Here is a 16532-nt window from a genome sequence, read left to right as displayed (position 1 = left end):
TACAAACATATTTGCCAGTCTTAAATGGGTCCTGTCCTGTCCGCACTAGAGCTAAAAGCAAGATGGCTGCTCCTGCAAAACTGAGCTAGCCTTTGATTGGCTGGCAGAGTGAGGAACAGCGCCACAGACCTGCCATAGAGATAAAACGGTGGCCAAACACGGTATTGCATCCGTAGTGAGTTAAGACTACCATTGACTTTGCATTGAAAAAGTTAAGGGCGAGTTAAGCTTAACATTTCCCAGTGCTCGAGTCCGACGTGTTACCAGTCATGCCAATAGGGCTGAGCCCGATTGGTAGGGCTTTTGCACGCTGCTACTTGCTACTATTACTGTGGGGGCTACAACCTATGGGCTACAATCACCCCCCTGATCTTTGGAGCGCGTCCTCGGGCTTCGCACTTCACGCCGCGGACCACCGTACACGACGTCCCTCATGTTCCTCACGCAAGGATATTACGAATATCCTCGTCCTGTCGACCATGCTGTCGACGCAAGATTGTAGTGAAGTGCAGTGAGCTGGGATTGAACCCGAGGCTCCCACCACTCGCCAGTCCGACGTGTTACCAGTCATGCCAATAGGGCGGAGCCCGATTGGCCAATAGATTGGCTACTATTACTGTGGGGGCTACATATACTACAGCTACATTGGACCCATTAAAACTATTCACTTTGACAGCACCATGGAGGCGGAGGTTGTTCCAGAAGTGAGGGGGTCGAAAAAGCCACATGTTTTCACTGCAGAAGACTATGCTGCTAGGTCCCGGGCGGCATTGATGGACCCCTGGACTGTCTTTGACTCACGGACGACCCCCAGGGCAGAGTTTGACAGCTGGCTGGAGAGCAACAGGCCATCACAGGTGCAGTGGTGCAGATTTTGAGAGAGAGAGACAGAGAGAGACAGAGAGAGAGAGAGAGAGACAGAGACATAATAATAATAATATGTACATTTATTATATAAAAATTATTATATATATATATATATATATATATATATATATATATATATATATATATATATATATATATATATATATAATAGATCATGGGACAATGAGTATACTGTAGATAGCACTGCGCCGGTTAGTTTGTGTCCTCGGCATAGATGTTTGACAGACATCATATATATATATATATATATATATATATATATATATATATATATATATATATATATATATATATATATATTATTGTCCCCTCCATATTTTTTGTCTCTTTTATAAATAAGAACCGAAAATGAATTGGGGAAAAAAGCTCTGTGTCACAGTCTATTCACAGTGTCTATTGAAATGACAACGAACACAGCCATAAAGGAAACGATAAGGAAGCCATAAAGGTATCCTTTAGCCTTAGATAGACACAAACTTTCTGTGTAGGAGTGTCTTTATTTATAGTCATTTATTAAACAGCCAATAAAGCAATGTCAATAGACTTTAGTTCTCCTTTCTAGTTCACTGGTCAATTGTACATGAACATCCCTGTTACTGTAGGGATTGAAGGTATATCGGTAAAGTTGGATTTTAAAACTATTTTGTTACATAATGAGCATCTACATGTAGCTATTATACTTGTATGTCAAATATGGTCTGAAGAATCAATAGAGAATTCTGGAAATTTGAATCTGGAAAGTATGGAATTTTGAAATGGAACATGTGTAGGAACCCCGATTATAAGTGTCACTGACGGCCGAGATTTCTGACTAATAACATTAATAGTTGATCGGAGTGGGACACTTTTTAAACATTTAAATATTTGGGGCTTTCTGTAAGGTATTAACACATTCATTGCCAGGTATTCATTCATTCATTCATTCATCCGCCACTGCCAGCGGTTTTACCTTTTTTTTTTTTTTAAATAAGCCTGAGGGAACATAGGGTCTAAATTGATATGGGGGAACATAGGGCTGAGGGAATATAGGGCTGAGGGAACATAGGGCCTAATTTGGATGTTGTTTTTTTTTGTTAGAGATTGAGGGAACATAGTAGTGATGAGCGGGTCGACCCGTAACCCGCGGGACCCGCGGGTCAACCCGCGGCGCGGGTAGGTCGAGTCAGGATTTCAGAGAAAATTATGCGGGCTGAGGGTGAGCGGGTCAGCCGCTCTCCACGAAAAAAAAAAAAAAAAAAACTATTTTGACCAACATGCTTGTTTATTCAGCCCATGACAATGTTGTGCTACTGTAGACATTTAAAGGGACTTTGGGTACTTAAAAGAGCGCTATATAATACATATATATATTCCCACCGCGGGTCGCGGGGCGGGTTGAGCCATAGATTTATATATGGGTTCGCGGGGCGGGTTGAGGCGGGTCGCGTTCCGTCGCGGGTTGGGGCGGGGCGGGTCATGAAAAAACCCGACCCGCACATCACTAGAACATAGGGTTGAGGGAACATAGGGCTGAGGGAACATAGGCATCACCCCGCCTCAAGCAGCTTGTCCTGAATGCGGTTTAGGCGGTGGCGGCCGTGTAGCGTTTAGGCGTCCTCGCGTCGATGAGTTTGCTCCGGACAAACTTTTTTTTTCTCGATGACATATAAGAGACAGACAGATATACACACTACTATACAGAACGTCATACAATCAGCTTACAGGTTACTGGTATGAAGAGTGAAAAATATGTACAAGGGAAGAAAAAAACGGGGTGGGGGGGGGGATAGGTTAAGACTTAGACAGGGGCCATTTTCGAATTGCAGCCTCCTGAAGGTGTATCTTTAGGGCAGTTTTGAAAGTGAGTAGGGTTTTACACTCCTTTACTCCTTTTGGTAGGGCATTCCACATTTTTGATGAATAGCATGAGAACGAGTTCATTCCCTTTGTTGAGCCAAATCTGGGTTGAACATTCGTGGAGCTGCCTCTGGTGTTATGATCGTGGACTTCATTAACGTTTTGCAAGTATTTTGACAAATACAGGGGGATCCCAATGTTGTGGTGTATCTTGAAGACCATCGAGCACTGGGAAATGTTAAGCTTAACTCGCCCTTAACTTTTTCAATGCAAAGTCAATGGTAGTCTTAACTCACTACGGATGCAATACCGTGTTTGGCCACCGTTTTATCTCTATGGCAGGTCTGTGGCGCTGTTCCTCACTCTGCCAGCCAATCAAAGGCTAGCTCAGTTTTGCAGGAGCAGCCATCTTGCTTTTAGCTCTAGTGCGGACAGGACAGGACCCATTTAAGACTGGCAAATATGTTTGTATTTAACGATAGAACGCAAAAGTACACTACTAAACACGTGCATGACATAGTACGTTTAGTCAGAATGCTGTGTTGGCCATGTTTAATTAAGAAAATGGTCACGGAACGTACATTTTAAATGGGTTCCAACATGACCGTCATATCATGACAGTCATGGCACTACTTGTTCTTGTTTTTTGACATTTCTTCATTTACAACCCGTACATCTACATAAACGTTAACATTTCAAATATAAAGTGCTGACCCCACGGCCATGGATGTAACAAGTTAAAACGTCTGGGTTTAAGTACCCGTACCTTCCGTATTGTGTAATAAAGAAGCATTTTAATCCGATCGATGGCCATTTTTTATACAGTTATAATGTATCAGAGTGCAGTACACCTCCCAACCGATAGGGTCGCGGTGTTGAAAGCATATGAAAAAATGGCCACCAATTGGATTAAAAAGCTTTTTATTGAAAAATACGGAAGATACGGGTACTTAGACCAAGGCGTTTTAACTTTTTACATCCATGGCCGTAGGGTCATCACTTTATATTTGAAATTTGAACGTTTATGTAGATGTACGGGTTGTAAATGTAAACATTTCAAAAACCAGGAACAAGTAGCGCCATGACGCTTGTGACAGACGAGCGTCATGTGAACCATGGTACAGCTGCTCAGAGTCGCACACTCCCAACCAGCCCCCCCCCCCTCAGTGGGTGAACGGACGGAACGGTCAGTCGGTCAGTGTGAGAGAACAGAGAAGATGATCCATGATTATTACTGCATTTGATTTTGTTCCTTACACACAACAAAGGTAAGTCGCTTGTTTTGGATGAATGAAAAGTTGACTGATGAATACATGTGCATGTTGTTGTCTTGTTATTTGGGGATGGATAACATGGCAAAATACCCAACTTGTAACGTTTGACCCATTTAATCTCCGGTTGTTTGCAGTCATTTGTGCCATATTGTTGAATCTAAATTAAATTTAAATAAGCTGGTTAATTATTGTCGTTGGGTATTTGAACACAGATAATAATAATAATAATAATAATAATAAATGTTATTTGTGTAGCACCTTCCATGACTTGAAATGCAGCTCAAAGTACTTAATAATAATAATACAATTACAGAAAAGGTACAACTAATTTAACAATAAAGCAAAAAAGAAAAGCAAAAGTATAAAACAACATTAAAATAATAGCCCAAAAAAGGCAGTGAATCAGATGGACAATGGTTGGTCATTGTGGTGTTTTGATTGATCTGTAAACACAGATGATCATTACATTCAAAGCTGTTGAGGCACATAGTAGTGGCATGTTGCATGTTAATCAGTCACCTACATTATATAAACTTCAGTTTAAATATAGGTATTACTATTACATGAAAATACGATTGCTTTCACTAGTAAATGTAGGTATTGTTGGACTACTGATTTATATGTTCTTGTTGTACTTGTTCTGGCCAGTGACTTTTCCGTAGGCAAAGTTCTCCCCCTCCCCCATTCACTCACTCACTCTCATTCAACAACCATACTGGCTGGTTGTACCGTTCATGTTGAGAATGTGAGACTGAGAGTCAGGCTCCCTGCTGGTCTGCTTGCATTGTCTTGTACATGTGATAAACATTTGCTGTGGTCTCCCCCCCCCCCAGTGATGGAGAGAAATATAGTCAAATCAGTCATCATAATGTTTTACCACTACTACTGTTTTACTTCTAACTTTAACATTTTTAAATCTTGTATATCTTATTATTATCCACACTGTTGAGGAAGCTTTAAGTGCCCTGTGTGTCTGAGACAATTAACACAATTAAATCATTGTAGGTTTGTCCAAAATCACACTTGATTTGCCTCCTTCCATGCACCCCCCTCCCCCCTTTACATGACCTATCTCACAGCTGGATGAAACATATTTACACATGCATGCTTTTTTGAACACCTTTCAACCTATAGCATTTTGGGCGAAACAATAACAATTAAAAAATGTTCATACATAAAAATACATTTAAAGTTCCCCTTTATTAAGGATATGTATGGCCTGTGTTAACCATATTTTTACATTGTTTATTTTCATTATTGATTCCGTCATTGTCAATCAGGGTTTCTTTGTATATTTCAGTAATATGCTTTGCATATTTAAGTTATTTGCAGGGATTGTCATGATCATCAATTTGTCTGTGGCAAATTTGTGTGTTGTTTGTTTTTTACATAACATAACATTATAATATAGTTCTTGTTTTGATCATAAGACCCAATTACTGAGTGTCAGTCTCTGGGTTTTCTTCAGAATATGTATGACACTGATTTACTATGACGCTATGGCACATTAGTTCTCTAACTTTCTCTAACTTTTTATCTTCAAGGACCCCCATAACTCTGAGAGTGCACAAATGGGTTTGGTTCCATTTGTACACTCTCAGAGTTACAGACCTGTAAAGGTAGCTATCTCTGATAGCCCTGGGCATTTACAGAGCTATGAATCACGAGCCATGGCTTGACTCACACACTATATATTTATAATATAATTAAGAATATCAACTTGTTTCAAAATAAATATGTCTAATGTATGAATCTAATACTTTCTCTTCTTCATTTGTGATAGGCAAACATGCACAGAAGAATGTCCTATTTCCCTGGAAGAGTACATGTTATTTTCCGGTCTCAACTGTTCTCAACAAAACAGAGAGTGGAGGCCAAAGCCCAGAGAAAGAGGAAACTCCCAGACACTCAACCTAGCGGACGACTTTGCCGTTTCTGCCGCCAGGGGCTCAAGCAGGGGCCAAATAGTCCGCATATCCATACTGGGTTTCCAGGAGTGACTGGGAAGTATACATTTACTGTCCACCAAAAGTGCTTTTATTGTACAAAGGCATGGCAAAGGAGATGTCATGGAAGGAATTCCAACAATCCTCCTTCTATGCCATGGAGAAGGATAGGTGGACAGCAGAGAGGAAGAAATGAGAGATATGCCCCCCCCCCCCCCCAATTTTCCCCAGCAGCTTTTAGTGCCCTGATCATGGACAAGGTCTGAAAGAACTGAATCTAAACTGTAAAGAATCCTGAGCAGCTATTTGCAAAATGTACGTACTGTACATAGACAAGTGAAATTCCATTCATATTGTATGTTGGCTTCTGCTTCTTGGACATTTTTATATACTGTGAATGATGGCTGCTTCTAGCACATTTTATGTACATGTATGACTTCCGCTTCTTGCACAAAAATATCATATAGGCCTTAAGACAGTGGTTCTCAAACTTTTTCATTTCAAGGACCCCCAAAATGATATGTATTTGGCCCCGGACCCCATGTCAAAATATGTTGTTCCAGGGACCCCCAGAAGCAAAGATTTGAGTTACAAATGTTCGCTTTAAAAAATATTATATTCAAAGATTTGCACAAAGTTTTACAATTTTTCCAAAATAGCAGATCTACAAGCTCATAGCGCAGCACTCGGTGCCGCGCTATGAGCTTGTATATCTGCTATTTTTGAATAGCCAAAGTATAAACGGTTCAAATTATTATGATGCTATATTAACACATTTTGCTGGGGACCCCCTGGAACACCCCCAAGAACCCCACTTTGAGAACCAATGCCTTAAGAGTTCTGTCATACCTGCCGTTCTACCTGTACAATATTTACCTCTGTCTTACCTATAATGTGTATATATATATATATGTTTTTTTGTATTTCATTATATCCAGAATTATTATGTTTTTATTATCTTTTTGTATTGTGTTGTATTAGCAGTCTCTGCAAAACATATGGCATAAACATTTCAATAATGTCAGTATAAGTGACAAAATAAATCCCTCTTGATTCTCTGAAACTATGATTATATTATCTCACAATTGATAGCTGACAAATGACAATTAGCATGATAAGAAAATTGTAAAGCTCTGAGTAAATATCTGGTTCATGTTTTTTTGAAAATAAATTGTTTCAGTGATTCTCAACCTTTTTACTTTCAAGGACCCTTACTTTGATAGGCATTAGACCCATCAGGACTTATACTTAACTGTATATGTCGTAATGAAGGTCTGAACAGGCCGAAACGTTGACAAACTCAATAAATACAAAGCAGAACTTTTTTCGGCATTACCAGTGTGCAGACTCTATTCCATTTTTATTAGACCACGACCCCCATACATTTTAACTCTCTGGAATCACTTCTATATATTGCAATACCATGGACATGCTAAAGCATACTGAAATCACATTGGCTGGCATTCACTACCATGATCGACAGGGATGCCCCTACCACCGCCACGCCCAGAGGCGGCCGTCTCGTCGCGGGGCAGGAGCTGATAGTAACGGTTTACTAGAAAAGCTTTATTGATCTGTTATTACAGTGCAGTGCTGCCACCGTCTGGTAGCCAAGTATACTGTTTTGATGTGTGTTGGCCTCAAAGTGGCCCTACCGCGATATGCTGCCTCCTGTTGACTGGACATTGATACTACAGGGCCTTTGCGTTTGGAAAACCTGATGCGATTCTATTGGCTGTCAGTGAGTGACGACTATCCACGTCTCGCCGTCGCGGGGCAGGAGCTGATAGTAACGGTTTACTAGAAAAGCTTTATTGATCTGTTATTACAGTGCAGTGCTGCCACCGTCTGGTAGCCAAGTATACTGTTTTGATGTGTGTTGGCCTCAAAGTGGCCCTACCGCGATATGCTGCCTCCTGTTGACTGGACATTGATACTACAGGGCCTTTGCGTTTGGAAAACCTGATGCGATTCTATTGGCTGTCAGTGAGTGACGACTATCCACGTCTCGCCTGACAGGGGCAGGAGCTGATAGTAACGGTTTACTAGAAAAGCTTTATTGATCTGTTATTACAGTGCAGTGCTGCCACCGTCTGGTAGCCAAGTATACTGTTTTGATGTGTGTTGGCCTCAAAGTGGCCCTACCGCGATATGCTGCCTCCTGTTGACTGGACATTGATACTACAGGGCCTTTGCGTTTGGAAAACCTGATGCGATTCTATTGGCTGTCAGTGAGTGACGACTATCCACGTCTCGCCAGACCAGGCCCATAGCAAGTTGCTGTACTCTGTCCTCAACCCTAAGCCATCCATGGTATTCATTTCATAGACACATATTGTAGCAACCAAACAGTTCAAAATCAACATAAAAATACAGAGAAGAATAACACTGTACAAAAAAAAAGAAAAAAGCATGAAAACAAAAACCAAAAATGTGTACAAAAAAAGGGGGGGGGTCGACTGTCTACCGGGAAATTGGTACTACCTCCTATTTTGGCCTCCAGAAAGATTTTTAGGGCTGTTTTAAATGAGCCCAGCGAACTGCATTTTTTGAGGGATGGGGTTAGACTATTCCATACCTTAGTGCCTGTGCTGTAGAGGAGATACATTTGAAAACTTGTGAAATGGGTCGGGACATTCTGCGTAATGAGTTTCTACTTTTGGTACTTATTGGCATCAGTATATTCTGATGCCAATACTTTTGTACTTTTACTCAAGTAAATATTGAATTCCAGACTTTCACTTGTCTATCAAGTAAGGGTACTTCTTGGCCTTAAACATACAATCCATCTAACCCCTGGTCATTTTGCTATAGGGTCGGATGGCTCAGGGTTGAGGACAGAGTACGGCAACTTGCAATAGGCCTGGTCTACAAGATACACCACAACATTGGGATACCCATGTACCTGTCAAAATACTTCAAAAACGTAAATGAAGTCCACAATCACAACACCAGAGGCTGCAGCTCGACTGATCATGTCCAACCCAGATTTGGCACAAACAAGGGAATGAACTCGTTCTTATGCTATGCAACAAAAATGTGGAATGCCCTACCAAAAGGAGTAAAGGAGTGTAAAACCCTACTCACTTTCAAAACTGCCCTAAAAAACACCTTCAGGTGGCTGGCAATTCCAAACTGGTCCCTGTCAAAGTCTTAACCTACCCCCCCCCCCCCTCCTCGAATTGTTTAATGTACATATTTCTTGTTTTTCATACCAGTAACCTTTAAGCTGATTGTATGATGTTCTGGATAGTAGTGTATATCTGTCTGTTTTCGTAAATGTCATCATGATTTGAGTGTGTGGGGATCTTATTTGAAACAAGCCGTTGTGCTTTTATGGGCGATCCAGTTTAGAGGACCTTGTATTGTTAACTGTACTTCCATGTACTTTTTCCATGTCTTTCTAAATAAAGTACTTCAATCAATCAAACAGAGTATTTGTACTTTGCAGTATTGATTCTTTTACTTAAGTAAAACATTTGAGTACTTTTTCCACCACTGCGCAGGTGTCTCGATACAGTGACGAGGAGGACGGCAGCCCTGTGGGAGGGATAGGCGTGCGGGGACCCGATTACTGCGACAGTGACGGGGTCGGGGACAGTGACGAAGGCCTCAAGGACAGCTGGGACGAGCTACTGGCCAGCGGTCGGCCTGTGAACCATCAGACGGTGGAGGAACTCGCCCTGAACCACGGAGTGCTCGGGGGGATGTGGATGATGTTTCTGGACACTGGTTTCAAGGTCGACCACGCCTGGGAGTGCGTGGCCAGAGCGACGGTGGACGGCAAGATCGGAACTTCTTCAGTGAGCACCCACGACCCCAGCAGCAACAGTCATGTCATCTGTGGCTACAACGAGAACTTCACGGAGGAGAACCAGGTCATAAGGTTAGAAGCGGCCATCCGTGCCACAGGGGTCAAGTGTATGCTTTCTTACAAGCCCAAAGTGTACGGCCAGCTAGGGATCTACCCCAATAACCGCTGGAAGCTCCGCCCGACCATATATGAGAGCAAGTTTGACCTGGAGTGCAGGCGTTCCCGCATCATTAACAAAGTCACCAATCTGGAAGTCACATAGGGCCCGTGAGAGCAAGAAGGTGCATCTACCAGAGGGTGTAGATTAAGGAGAAGCTCTTAAAATATAGTCCCATAATGCTGTGTGGTTCTACAGCTAATCATGACTGACATAGCTGTTGATTGTCAGGCATTGAAGATGGCCTACAAAAAAAATAAGTTTTTGTTTCAAGGTTGTCATGTAATGTGTAATATGTAATGTAATAATTCTGAGCCATTTCTTAATGTCTTTAATGGATGTTGTTCAGCTATTCTGTTTAAAACAAATAATCAATGCTAACCTGCCCGACACGAGACTGGAGAAATGTTTTACAAAAAGTGTTTGAAAGAAAAATTGTAAGACAGGATATGTTTCTTCATAATGTATGCAGTTGTTTTTATTTTCTTTTTACTTAAATGCTGTATTTTCTACCAAAAATAATTATTGACATTACTGTTGATTATCAGGGATTGAATGTGTACTTTATACTTTTAGCTTACTAACCAAAAAGGTTTTGTTTCAAGTTTGTCTAAATCCTTCTGAGCCGTTAATGTCATTTAAAACAGTGGTTGTTTGAAAATATACTTAATGGAGAACTAAACTTGCTCTCAAAATATGCGTTAATTATCTGAAGATTAAAAAGCATTTCTCTTATTTAATTTTCAAAATTGCATTTTCATCTGAATATTGTCCATTATTTAATGGTTGTCTAATAATTCTGAGCCATTTCTTAATGTCTTTAATGGATGTTGTTCAGCTATTCTGTTTAAAACAAATAATCAATGCTAACCTGTCCGACACGAGACTGGAGAAATGTTTTACAAAAAGGGTTTGAAAGAAAAATTGTGAGACAGGATATGTTTCCTCATAATGTCAGTCAGTGGTTGTTTGAAAATATAATTAATGGAGAACTAAACTTGCTCTCAAAATATGCGTTAATTATCTGAAGATTAAAAAGCATTTATCTTATTTCATTTTAATTTTCAAATTTTCATTTGAATATTGTCCATTATTTAGCGGGGCATTTTTTGAAAATTGAATATCAAATGATCTTTTATTTATCGTTTTAATTCCGTCATAGAATGAGCACACCTGTAGATTAAATGTAAAGACTATTGCATTTTACATTCATTTTTGTCTAAAAAAATGCTTTAATTTCCTGAAGATTAAAAAGTATTTCTCTTACTTCAATTGAATTTTCGAATTTGCCATTTCATTTGAATTATGGCATCTATTCGCTTCCATAGGTGTGTCTGTACTAGTGTTTGGGTAAAAGTGCGCTAGTACAGACACACCACTCATTAGCACTATTCGTGCTATATTCACTGGTGCTGGATTATACTTTATGCATATATGTATTAATGCAGATGTCTAGTGTCAGCATTTATTTAATCATTTATTTATTATCTTTAGTTTAGCATCTATCTACATTTTGTAGACGGCAATTTGGCACAGCAGTGCCCTCTAGTGGAGGATGTTGTTGACCTCGAGTCAGTATCATTGCAGTAAGCAGTTTGTTATAAATAGTTGAATCGGTGGTGGTGGGACAAGGAAGGCCTGGCCATGGAAGATTGTGTATAATAAACACACATTAGCAAATGAACATAACATTTTCAAAAGTCAGTTTGTGGAGTAGCAGAGCTGTATTAGCTGCTACTTGCCTGCTGGGACCAATGTGACACAGAAATGAAAGAGAACATATCATAGACTGCATAATTTTTTTGCTGCATCTATAATCAACTGCTGTCAAATACATGTAAACCGATGAAGGTTAACAATCCCCACAGTTTTAAAATTTGTTAATTAAATTTGATCAAGAATCAAGGTGGTTTTATTTGTCACTAACTTATATTAAGTTACTATCAATTAAATGAACACTAGATTTTACTGTTCATTGGGGATCAATACATCTTATCTTATCTTGTCTTAAGACCAGTGGTGGAAAAAGTACTACATTTTTTTAACTTAAGTAAAAGTATCAATACTGCAATGTAAAAATACTAGCTGTTACAAGTAAAAGTCCGGAATTCGAATTTACTTGAGTAAAAGTACAAAAGTATTGGTATCAAAATGTACTTAAAGTACCAAAAGGAGAAAGTACTTATTATGTAAAAGGTCCCATTTCACAAGTTTTCCAATGTATACAAATCTTTTGAAAATATCAGATCTACAAGCTCACAATGCGTCGCATTGCAAACTAAAGTTTTCAAATAATTGAAAAAAGTATAATATTTGCCTCTGAGATGTAGTGGTGGAGTAAAAGTAAAAGCACTGATAATGGGAAATACTCCAGTAAAGTAAAAAATACTTCAAAATTGTTCTTAATTACACTACTAGTAAATGTACTTAGTTACTTTACAAGAGACACCAACACAACACAAAACAACTCAACAGTTCAGATCATTATATTGACTGATTCACCCCGCGTCACCAGCCTTTCCACTACGGAGGAAAGCCATTCGCTCCAAACTGGCTCGTGTGATCCGGTTTAGAAAAAAGGGGGGAACTATCGTGTTCCGGTTGTGGGTTCCGGTTGGCGTCGCATTGTTTTTGTTCCCCACAAAATGCGAATCAATTTAGTCTCGCCAGTCGCGCCCCGAGTTAGAATAAAAGATGGACGTACCAAACAATTATTATACCCCAAAAATACCGAAACAATTATACCAAACTAAACACATTTTAAACTAGGGGAATCATTTTGGAGGTGAACGGCACCGGAGGTTCCAGTCATGGTCATGGGTTCCGGCCACCTGATGACGTAAAGTTATTTCCGCTCCGACCGGATCATAAACCCGAAAATGGTAATGATCCCAGGCCAAAGGTCACGGAACAGGTTGGACGGGGTGTGAGTTGACGCTCGACAGACAACAGCGTGAGAAGCCTGCATTGGACCCATTAAAACTATTGATTTTGACAGCACCATGGATGCTGAGGTTGTTGTTCCAGAAGAGAGGGGGTCGGAAAAGCCACATGTTTTCACCTCAGACACCTATGCTGCTGAGGCCTGGGCGGCGGACGCGGACCCCTGGACTGTCTTTGACTCACGGAAGACCCCCAGGGCAGAGTTTGACAGCTGGCTGGAGAGCAACAGGCCATCACAGGTGCAGTGGTGGAAAGTAACTAAGTACATTTACTAAGTACAATTTTAAGATTTTTTTTTTACTTTACTTGAGTATGTCCAATTTTCTGTACTTTTACTTCTATTCTACTACATTTCAGAGGCAAATATTATACTTTTACTCCACTACAATTATTTGACAACTTTAGTTACTAGGTAGGCTACTTTGTAGATTTTTATTATTATTACAAAACATGCATTAACCACTTCAGCCCTATATACATTTCGGTCATTTGAAAACAGCCGATCTACAAGCTCACAATGTGTTGCAATGCCCGACGCATTGTGAGCTTGTAGATCGGCTACTTTCTACTTTTATTTTTTTTTACTTTTGGTACTTTAAGTATATTCTGATGCCAATACTTTTGTACTTTTGTACTTTTACTCAAGTCAATTTTGAATTTTGGACTTTTACTTGTAACAGAGTTTTTCTACTTTGCAGTATTGATACTTTTACTTAAAGGGATATTTCACTTTCAAAAACAAATTGAAAAGTGAAAGTTACAAGCGATTTGTATAGGAAGGGGGGCGTGTTTGATCAAATTAATATCAAATATCTAAATACTGAATCAAGCAACTTAGAAATTGTCTGGGGGTGCTCACAAAAGCCTGAGTAGACGATAAAATGACCCAATTTTTTTTTAAAGTGAAATATCCCTTTAATAAAACATTTGAGTACTTTTTCCACCACTGCGCAGGTGTCTCGATACGGTGACGAGGAGGACGGCAGGAGCCCTGTGGGGTGGATAGCCGTGCAGGGACCCGATTACTGGCATAGTGAGGACAACGACGTTGACGGCCTCGAGGACAGCTGGGACGAGCTACTGGCCAGCGGCCGGCCTGTGAACCACCAGGCGGTGAAGGAACTCGCCCTGAACCACAGAGTGCTCTGGGGGAAGTGGCTGATGATGCTGGACACTGGTTTCAAGGTCGACCACGCCTGGGAGTGCGTGGCCAGAGCGACGGTGGAAGGCAAGATCAAATCTTGTAAAGTGAGCCCCCACGACCCCGGCAACAGCAAGCATGTCATCTGTGTCTACAACGAGAACTTCACGGAGGAGAACCAGGTCATAAGGTTAGAAGCGGCCATCCGTGCCACGGGGGTCAAGTGTTCGCTTTCTTACAAGCCCGACGCGTACACCTACCTGGGGATCTACCGCAACAACCGCTGGAAACTCCGCCCGACCATATATGAGAGCAAGTTTGACCTGAAGTGTGTACCCAGGCGTTCCCTCATCATTAACAGAGTCACCGATCTGGAAGTGACATAGGGCCCGACTGCCCGTGAGAGCAAGAAGATGCATCTAGTCCAGAGGGTGTAGATTAAAAGGAGAAGCTCTTAAAATATAGTCACATAATGCTGTGTGGTTCTACAGCTAATCATGACTGACATAGCTGTTGATTGTCAGGCATTGAAGATGGCCTAATTTTTTGTTTGTTTGTTTCAAGTTTGTCTAATAATTCTGAGCCATTTCTTAATGTCTTTAATGGATGTTCAGCTATTCTGTTTAAAACAAATAATTAATGGTTCTTGCTTTATTGGACAATATGCTAACCTGTCCGACACGAGACTGGAGAAATGTTTTACAAAAATTGTAAAGAAAGATTGTAAGACAGGATATGTTTTTCCATAATGTATGCAGTTTTTTATTATTATTTTTCACTTAAATGCTGTATTTTCTACCAAAAAACGATTGACTGTTGATTGTCAGGGATTGAATGTGCTTCTGAGGAGTTAATGTCAATTTAAAACAATCAGTGGTTGTTTGAAAATACATTTAACAGCTACCTATCCGACCCGATACTGGAGTACTAAACTTGCTTTGTGCGAGGCAGGATTGTCTCTCTTCATAATGCATGCATTTCCTTTAAAAAAAAAATATATATGTAATTTATTTATTTTACTTAGCTGTTATTACAGAATTCATTTTGAAGTGTCTTAAAGAAAAAAAAACTCATAGGCCTATATGACCTAACATTAAACTCAACTCAAAAATGGAATCGGCTTTTTGCAATATCAACATTGCACATGAGGGTCTTGGCAGTCAGGAGGCATCAAAAGCAGATGCATGGATTACCCCCCAGCCCGCCCCCCCCCCCCCCCAATCTAACCTTGTCGGACCTCTCAACTCACAAGAAGTATGACGTGGTTAAGTGCACTAACTGGTACACTAACATCCCCACCTACACCGTGTTTAAAAATAACACCAGATTAAAAGTAAGCACACACGTGTTCTTAAAGTCATACAGAAAGAACAACAGTGATGCAGTTTGGCTGTGATTCACCTCTTTACAATCCTGAGGGAGTGTTGAGGTTTATACTTGAATCACACACAAAGGCTGGCAGGATTTACAAAGCATCTACATGTAAAACATGACGTTCTTTCTGTGTGCTGTCATGATGCATCAAGTTGTGAAATGATCTTCTGATCCAACATGTCCGTTCCTGTCCTCCACAGCGCTAAACACAGCTTCAGAACGTTTAGAATCTAAATTATGGAATCTACATTTTAGATGCTAATGCTAAACATATTACATGCACCCACTAAAGTGTGCTCCTTGGAGTGCTAATCAGATCTCCCATTCTCCCGTTTCTGCAAGTGACACTCCCTCTGGATGGGGCAGATCGACAGTTTTTGGAGAACGGGCCCCTCCTCCAAACCAAACATACATATGAGTGCACAGAATGTGTACACATTTTTTTGTGAGTTTTAGACACTAGACAGACTATAGGATTAGTAGTAAAAAGTGTGTTTTGAAGAAAACGCAAAATAGCATTTCCGTCTTGAAGAAACTGCTAGAAGATCTGAGACTTGAGACATCGATGATTGCTTCAACAAAAACTTTTATTTTCCCCACTGCCTTTCGTTGAATTTTCAGCACTTGTCATGCACTTTTATTTCTCTACTTAAGTGGTTCCGAACCTTTTCTGGATCAGGGCCCACTTGAAAATCTTGAAAGCATTCGCGGCCCACCCATCTGACCACATAGCATGAGCATGTTTATTTTAATGAATTTGAAAACTTTTTATATTAATGTTATATTATCAATACAATCTTAGAGTTTTGCCAATTACTTAGAGGCGACCACTTGCAATATGGTAAGAGTGGGAATCGCTGCCCTACTTTAATGCATCATTCTTTTATTTCTTGCATATGCTTTATGTAAAGCACTTAAAATTTACTTTGAGTATGAAAAGTGCTATACAAATATTGCCATAAAAATGTCCATAGCCTTTTGGTTGTCAGGGAATCAACATTGTCTGAATCGGTAAGTCTAGTTTAATGAAACTAGTTTTCAGATAATCTGTGAGCTTACACACGCACAGGCACACACATGCGCACACATAAACACACACGCACGCACGCACGCACTCTCTCTCTCACACACACACACACACACACACACACACCCATCA

The 16532-nt window shown here is 40.3% G+C and overlaps 2 protein-coding genes across 4 annotated transcripts; both read left to right on the top strand.

The window, feature by feature from the left end:
* The first annotated feature begins 649 nt into the window (after window positions 1–649).
* Window positions 650–10584, top strand: LOC308082435 (UPF0696 protein C11orf68 homolog). Of its 2 annotated transcripts, XR_013932924.1 has the most exons (3): window positions 650–857; window positions 9451–10204; window positions 10265–10584. XR_013932924.1 is itself a non-coding variant. In XM_080424183.1 (2 exons), exons 1-2 carry the CDS (start codon window positions 681–683, stop codon window positions 10018–10020), a joined length of 747 nt encoding a protein of 248 aa, XP_080280309.1. In that variant the 5' UTR covers window positions 650–680; the 3' UTR covers window positions 10021–10584. The 2 variants fall into 2 exon arrangements, 1 of the variants encoding a protein (XP_080280309.1); XM_080424183.1 differs by having other exon boundaries at window positions 9451–10584.
* A 2264-nt stretch (window positions 10585–12848) lies between these two features.
* Window positions 12849–15062, top strand: LOC308082318 (UPF0696 protein C11orf68 homolog). 2 transcript variants are annotated; one of them, XM_080424038.1, is made up of 2 exons: window positions 12849–13097; window positions 13813–15062. In XM_080424038.1, exons 1-2 carry the CDS (start codon window positions 12918–12920, stop codon window positions 14383–14385), a joined length of 753 nt encoding a protein of 250 aa, XP_080280164.1. In that variant the 5' UTR covers window positions 12849–12917; the 3' UTR covers window positions 14386–15062. The 2 variants fall into 2 exon arrangements, with proteins under 2 accessions (XP_080280164.1, XP_080280163.1); XM_080424037.1 differs by having other exon boundaries at window positions 12849–13112.
* Window positions 15063–16532: the final 1470 nt, after the last annotated feature.

This window comes from Gymnoscopelus braueri (assembly GCF_963280865.1).
Source record: "Gymnoscopelus braueri genome assembly, chromosome: 3".
Taxonomy (NCBI): Eukaryota; Metazoa; Chordata; class Actinopteri; order Myctophiformes; family Myctophidae; genus Gymnoscopelus; species Gymnoscopelus braueri.
The sequence above is the reverse complement of the archived record's forward strand: the minus strand, read 5'-3'. Positions and strand labels throughout refer to the sequence as shown.